Source organism: Doryrhamphus excisus, linkage group LG3, assembly GCF_037039965.1.
Source record: "Doryrhamphus excisus strain RoL-2023G ecotype Guam linkage group LG3, RoL_Dexc_Guam_v1.1, whole genome shotgun sequence".
NCBI lineage: Eukaryota > Metazoa > Chordata > Actinopteri > Syngnathiformes > Syngnathidae > Doryrhamphus > Doryrhamphus excisus.
In genome coordinates, this window is record NC_136359.1 from 10,787,325 (window position 1) to 10,794,136 (window position 6,812).

The following is a 6,812-nucleotide window of genomic DNA, read 5'->3' on the forward strand; positions in this document are numbered from 1 at the left end:
AAAAAAACAATCTACAGTAGTAATTGTATTTAAATAATACAATTAATTTACTGTATTTACCCAAATATGTGACATCCCCTGTTTTCAAGGGGATAAGACAAAATAAACAATTTCAATAAAAACAAATCATATAAAACCTTTCTTTCCAGTTATCCACTCTTGTCGCCACTGCATCTCTCCAGGTAACTGGTGCATGCGTGAGTGACAAGAAGAAAAGCTCTTACTCGCTTGGGAGAAGTCATTTGCCACCATTTGTGGGTTTGCATTAGTCTATATCCATCTGTATAAAGTTTCCAGGGGGCAAAATATTGTAGAATGTATTGTAGAATGTTTGTGTATATATTGAATTTGTGGCTAATTATTGATTTAAAGGTTTTTGTGGTGCGTGTGGATTAAATTCATATAGTACCTTGTGGCCATGGGACACCAGTCGTCTGAGATGAACAAACAAACGATGCGTAGGGATGCTACATGTCATGAAGTTCCGGTCCAGATGACAGCTGATGTTCAACTCCTTTGCTGCAATCTAACAATATTTTTTTTGTTACAATTGCAGTGCATGTAGGACTACTAAGTGACTCCTCACCTCAGCATCGTCTCCAAAAAACCTGTACTTGTATCCACACTCCACAGCCAACAAGACGTCCTTGTGCTTCCGTTTCAGCTGGATCACCTGCTGCTCCAGAGGTGTGTACACGCTCTTTGTGCATCTGGAGGCGGCGCTACAGTCTGATAGACTGAGCTTTGTAGCCCTTCGTCCAGCAGCCCCTCTGTTGGCATATCGGCTGGCAAACATGGAGAAGGTCTGCAAACAAAAGGATAGTCTAAAAGACTGGATTTTCTGCATTAAAAAATGTACAGTGTATATGATGCACCGGTGTCTCAGCCACACTCACAAAATTTACAAAGAAAAAATTATTTGTACATATACAAATATATAAAAATCTATACCAAATATAACAAACCCATAAAAATCAGAGGAGGTCATTACTCAGTATAACAGTCTGACTCACACTAAAATCATCACACAGCAAATTAACAGAAAAGGTAGCAAAGAAATATACAACTACCGGTACAAGCATTATAGCACAGTATTTTCACTTCTTCCCATCATGCATCACTCCATGCATTATACAGTATTTTATCACATACTACAGTATTAATTGGCCCTGTACCCTAGAAACCGCCCATGAATGATACGGGAAAAGGCCGAAATGATACTGTGTCAAAGCCCAGGGCAGTGATACTGATAAAATATAGAGTTTAACCATGTCCAGTATCAGCCCCCGTAGCTGTCCACTCAGAGCGCGGTGCTCTGGTATCGTGCCCGTGAAACAACCAATCAGAGAACAGCGCACGAGCGTGAACACACAGCGTTTATTTTGCAGCCGTCTGTGCTCTGTCAACATGAAGTGGGCTCCTGGGCTTAACTTTCTAAACTCCGCGCATGTGACAGGAAATGTCACTGTAACTATAAATATTCCTAGTGCTTCTCCAGTCACCAAAAAACCCAAAGTTGATTAATAGAACTTTAATTGTCAGACATTGATAAGATAAGACTGTTGATAAAATATTATTGTTGAAACATTTCTGCAATTATTGTGTTTACACTGTTTAGATATAATACATGTGTCACGTATCGGCTTCTCTGTGTTGCGGTACGACCCCAGGATGCAGAGAGCAGGACCAATGGCAGGTAAATAATATTTATTTTTTGCTTGAATTGTAGCAGCGGGAGAAAAGGCAACTCAGCATCAGCGAGGACACATGACAAACAAACAATGATCCAACAAAAGGAGAAGCACACACCTGAACTAAATAGAGAATCACAAATTAGAGACAGGTGTGGGTAACCATGGTAACTAAGGCAGACGGGGCAAAAGAGGAAGTCCAACACAAAACCAGAGTGTCCAAAAGGGAAATCAAAGCCCAGAACGGGAACATAAACAAACTGTCAAGCACGAACCCACACAGGGCGTGACAGTACCCCCCCCCTCAAGGACGGATCCTAGACGTCCAAATAGATAGCAGTCAAAGAGGGATGGGTGGTGGGGGTCGGCCGGGGCGGCAGGCCCGGCGGAGCCAGCAAGACCCCTCCACGTGATGGAGGGAATGGTTGGGACGGTATACACCCTCCGGGGGGCGCCCTCGACCAAGCGTGAGGTAGGCATCCTCAGGCGGGCGCCCTGGGTGTAGAACCAGGTCTCCGGCCGAAAGTCTAGAGGCCGTCCGGCCCCGACGCGGAGACGGCAAGGATGCAGGCGTCCGGCCCCGACGCGGAAACGGCGAAGATGCAGGCGTCCGGCCCCGACGCGGAAACGGCGAAGATGCAGGCGTCCGGCCCCGACGCGGAAACGGCGAAGATGCAGGCGTCCGGCCCCGACGCGGAAACGGCGAAGAAGCAGGAGTCCGGTCCTGACGCGGAGACGGCGAAGATGCAGGCGTCCGGCCCTGACGCGGAGACGGCGAAGATGCAGGCGTCCGGCCCCGACGCGGAAACGGCGAAGATGCAGGCGTCCGGCCCCGACGCGGAAACGGCGAAGATGCAGGCGTCCGGCCCCGACGCGGAAACGGCGAAGATGCAGGCGTCCGGCCCCGACGCGGAAACGGCGAAGATGCAGGCATCCGGTGCTGACGCGGAGACGGCGAAGAAGCAGGAGTCCGGTCCTGACGCGGAGACGGCGAAGAAGCAGGCGTCCGGCCCTGACGCGGAGACGGCGAAGAAGCAGGCGTCCGGCCCTGACGCGGAGACGGCGAAGAAGCAGGCGTATAGCCATAGCCATAACCATAGCCCAGCAGGTGGTACTAGCCCCCCCTCTCGAAGGCGGATCCCAGACGCCGTAATCCGAGGGAGCTGAAACCAGGGCAGGGAGGAGGGAGGCTTGGAGGAGGGTCACTGGCTCCTCCAGGTCAGCAGTCCCGGCCACAGCCACTTGTTTGGGCCTGAAGCTGCGCGGCTTGGGCACGGGCAGGATCAGGGACGCCGCGCAGCTTGGCATGAGAGCAGGGTCTTGAGAACCCCTCGGGCTGCGCGGCTTGGGCACAGGCGGAATCTGGGATGCCACGCAGCTTGGCACGAGAGCCGGGTCTTGGGAACCCCAGTGGCTGCGTGGCTTGGGCACAGGCGGAATCCGGGATGCCACGCAGCTTGGCATGGGAGCCGGGTCTAGAGAATCCCTCGGGCTGCGCGGCTTGGGCACGGGCGGAGTCCGGGATGCCACGCAGCTTGGCATGGGAGCCGGGTCTTGATAATCCCTCGGGCTGCGCGGCTTGGGCACGGGCGGAGTCCGGGATGCCACGCAGCTTGGCACGGGAGCCGGGTCTTGGGAACCCCAGTGGCTGCGCGGCTTGGGCACGGGAGCCAGGTCTTGGGGACACCTGGGGCTGCGTGGCTTGGGAACTGGAGGAATCCGGGGAGCCTCGCCACTTGCCACGGGAGCCGTCGGGGAACGCACGACGGGCTGTGACTCGGCCACAGCGAGAGGGTAGTGCTGTGCAGTGGCGTGACATGGCGAGGCGGAAGAGGGCGGCCACACCTCTTGGCGACGTGCCGTGCGTCGGCGTCGCCGCCGCCGCGTCGGAGGGTGTGCAGCGGGTACCGGGAACACCGACGCCATGGGCACTAGGGTGCCGTCCGGCCCCCACACCATGGTATCCAGTTCCTCCGGCGTGTACCTGGCACATTCCTGCTCCATCGCCTCGAAGAACTGCCGGGTCCATTCGTCGAACTCCGCGAGATCGTCAACGGGTTCGTCGAAGCCGGCAGGGCGTGAGGGCTGGTCCACCTTAGTTCGGCGTGGAGCGGAGAACGAGCGTGGCGTCGCACTTTGGCGCCGCGGCTTGCGTCGGCGTCGCAGAGGGTTTGGAGTTTCCTCGGTGGGTCCGGGATACAGCCACGCCGTAGAGACATACGTGTCGTCCGGACCGCGCACCAAGTCCTCCATTTCCCATGGCGGTTTCGCCATCTCCTTGTCCTCCATGGCCTTGAGGAGCTGCCAGGTCCAGTAATCGCTCTCAGCGAGGTCGTCGTCACTTGGTTGGATCATTCTGTCACGTATCGGCTTCTCTGTGTTGCGGTACGACCCCAGGATGCAGAGAGCAGGACCAATGGCAGGTAAATAATATTTATTTTTTGCCTGAATTGTAGCAGCGGGAGAAAAGGCAACTCAGCATCAGCGAGGACACACGACAAACAAACAATGATCCAACAAAAGGAGAAGCACACACCTGAACTAAATAGAGAATCACAAATTAGAGACAGGTGTGGGTAACCGTGGTAACTAAGGCAGACGGGGCAAAAGAGGAAGTCCAACACAAAACCAGAGTGTCCAAAAGGGAAATCAAAGCCCAGAACGGGAACATAAACAAACTGTCAAGCACGAACCCACACAGGGCGTGACAACATGTAATAAACTGAACATTTTCTGGAAACAAAATGGTCTTTTGATTAAATAGTACGTGATAATAAGCTCATGATTAAATAGTATGTGATAATAAGATCAAAGAATTGCCAGTCTCGTGATACTGACACTTGGGGGCATGATACCGGGCCTGATACCAGACAAACCATGTGATAACCTATAAGTATATAATGAGTGCCATGGCTGAATTAACTGGTCTGCTGTGCTGCTGTTCCCTGTGCCCCAATCACTACAAGCCCCAATTTTATCTAACTTGTCCTTCAGCAATCGGTATAACGCCAGTGTTTTGTGTTCCTTTTTCCAGTTGTTGCTATCTCTCAGGATTGCTACATCTACCACCACCACTACTGTCTTCTGATGTAGCCACCATCTACCACCCGATTTGGTACACTATGCCTGCTACCTGGTCAGGCTGCTTCATGTTTACATGTCTGCCAGCATTTTAACACTCCACAGGCATAAAGGTTCTATCAGCCTCTCAATTGGGTACCTGCTTGTCTTTGACATCTTCCTCCTTCTCTGTGAGCTCCCCCTCATCGCCACATTGACCTTTGCCATCAGTAGGGCGACCGTCATGGCTTTCACTGCTTGCCTCCTTCACTTCGACATCACAGCTGCCTCCAAGATCAGCCGTGCAAGTGAAGCCTTTCAGCCTCTCCAAAGTGGATGGGCACAGAACACCCAGTCCTTGACTCTTTGACTCTGACAACAATAATCACAAAGTTGGAATGAGTGTTACCAGAGCTGTGGCTATAGACTACTCATAATGAGCTTTGTGAGCTTTTGTTGAAGACCAGAAAGTTGTACAAAAAGTACTGAACCCATTGAACAAGTGCATTCCAAAGTTTGGAGGTTAAATTTAACCTGTAAAGGATATAGTGCATCCCTGAAATTTCACCTCATAGCAAATAGTGTATCACAAACTCATTATGAGGAGGGTCATTTCCTGGACTCACCTGTTGAGCAGTGAGTGGAAACTGTGCCAAGGCCTCCATCCTCTTGAACCTGCAGGGAAAGTCTGGCTTTTTTGGAAGGGGGGTCTGATTGACAGAGGTGGTGAGAAACACGCTTCTGTGGAGGGTCAAAGTGAACAAAGGATTGACAGGCTAAATAAATCTCATTTGAGTCTTGACTTAAAGCTCACCTTGCCTCTTGAAGAATTAGATGTAGCTTGTGTTTTTGGCGCGTTACTTCCACTCCGTCCCCCGAAGTACCTGCTGATTGACGTCTGAGAGGTCAACGACTTTTTCAGCGATTTGGGCATAGTTTCCTTTTATTTATCGCATCATATTACATAAATGTGCATGATGTTGTCAAGTAGTACTGACAGAAGGACCCGTCGTTCTGAACACACAGCGGCGCGCGTTAATGACGTTATCCCATTTCCTGCTGGGCTTTTCAACATTAAGGCTATGTATAACATTTACTAACAGATTTGTTCAGTGTCTCCACATAATGTTGGAATCAATAAATTTTAAAATATGTAATTTGCTTTTAAATTAACAGTTTCTCTTCTTTTAAATTGGGGATCCCCTTTTCTTGGTTTATATTGCTGCTTTTATTTTGAAATGTCATCTTGGAATCCGGAATAAATCGCTCCAAAATGTGTGTACGGGTGTGAGTGTATGACTAATACAGCATATATTACACAAAACTACTACAAAACCTGGAGCCTTTTGGCAAGTCATATCATGACCCAACTGGGCCTGTAGATTATCAAAATGCAATCTTGGCAGGATGCTGGAGCCTATCCCAGCTGACTTCAGGCGAGAGGCGGGGTACACCCTGGACTGGTCCAGTTTTTAATAAACAGATAATATATTTTTTAAATAATGTTGAAAATATTTCATATTAAAGGCCACATATACAGAATTAAGAAATTAGTAAAGTCCTTGTTGTCATGGTGGCCTTAGCTTTATTCTAAGTGCTTGGTTTGAGCCTTGCAAAAAAAAAGTCACAATAGTGAAAATATTTTTATTTCTAGGAGTATTAGACAGCATGTAAGGCTTGAGTAATCAAAAAAAAAACTTGTTCCACCAATGTGCTAGACACTTATAGACAAAGACTAGCCGCATTCCAAACTGTACATCAACTTTCATCAAAGAGACATTTCAAGTACTGCAACAGATTTGAATACAGTAGTTTTGCAATTTAGGCAAAATGGAGTCCATTACTCGCTGGAACCAGCGGATGTGGTGTTCAGTTTCAACTAGTTTGCCATCTAAAAGGAAGCCAGCATGTCAACAATTGGAAGATCTGTTCGATTGGACATTAGCATGGAAACAGCAGTTCAGAACATTGAGAGATTTTAAAAAGAAATTGCAGTTTTTATTAATTACTGTATTTCTAACTTGGCACCAAGCAAGCACGCGACATGAAATACAATCACAT

At 49.2% G+C, this 6,812-nt stretch overlaps 1 protein-coding gene across 3 annotated transcripts in view; it reads right to left on the minus strand.

Moving 5' to 3' along the window:
- msh3 (mutS homolog 3 (E. coli)) overlaps positions 1-5,768 on the minus strand; it is a 45,974-nt gene extending 40,206 nt beyond the window's left edge. For all 3 annotated transcript variants that reach the window (XM_058070970.2, XM_058070973.2, XM_058070971.2), the window contains exons 1-5: positions 5,566-5,768; positions 5,378-5,492; positions 4,912-5,123; positions 587-805; positions 410-526 (exon numbers count right to left, since the gene is read on the minus strand). In XM_058070970.2, coding sequence (XP_057926953.2) covers positions 410-526; positions 587-805; positions 4,912-5,123; positions 5,378-5,492; positions 5,566-5,685 — 783 coding nt within the window. In that variant the 5' untranslated portion in view covers positions 5,686-5,768. The remainder of the gene's footprint in view (positions 1-409; positions 527-586; positions 806-4,911; positions 5,124-5,377; positions 5,493-5,565) is intronic.
- Positions 5,769-6,812: the final 1,044 nt, after the last annotated feature.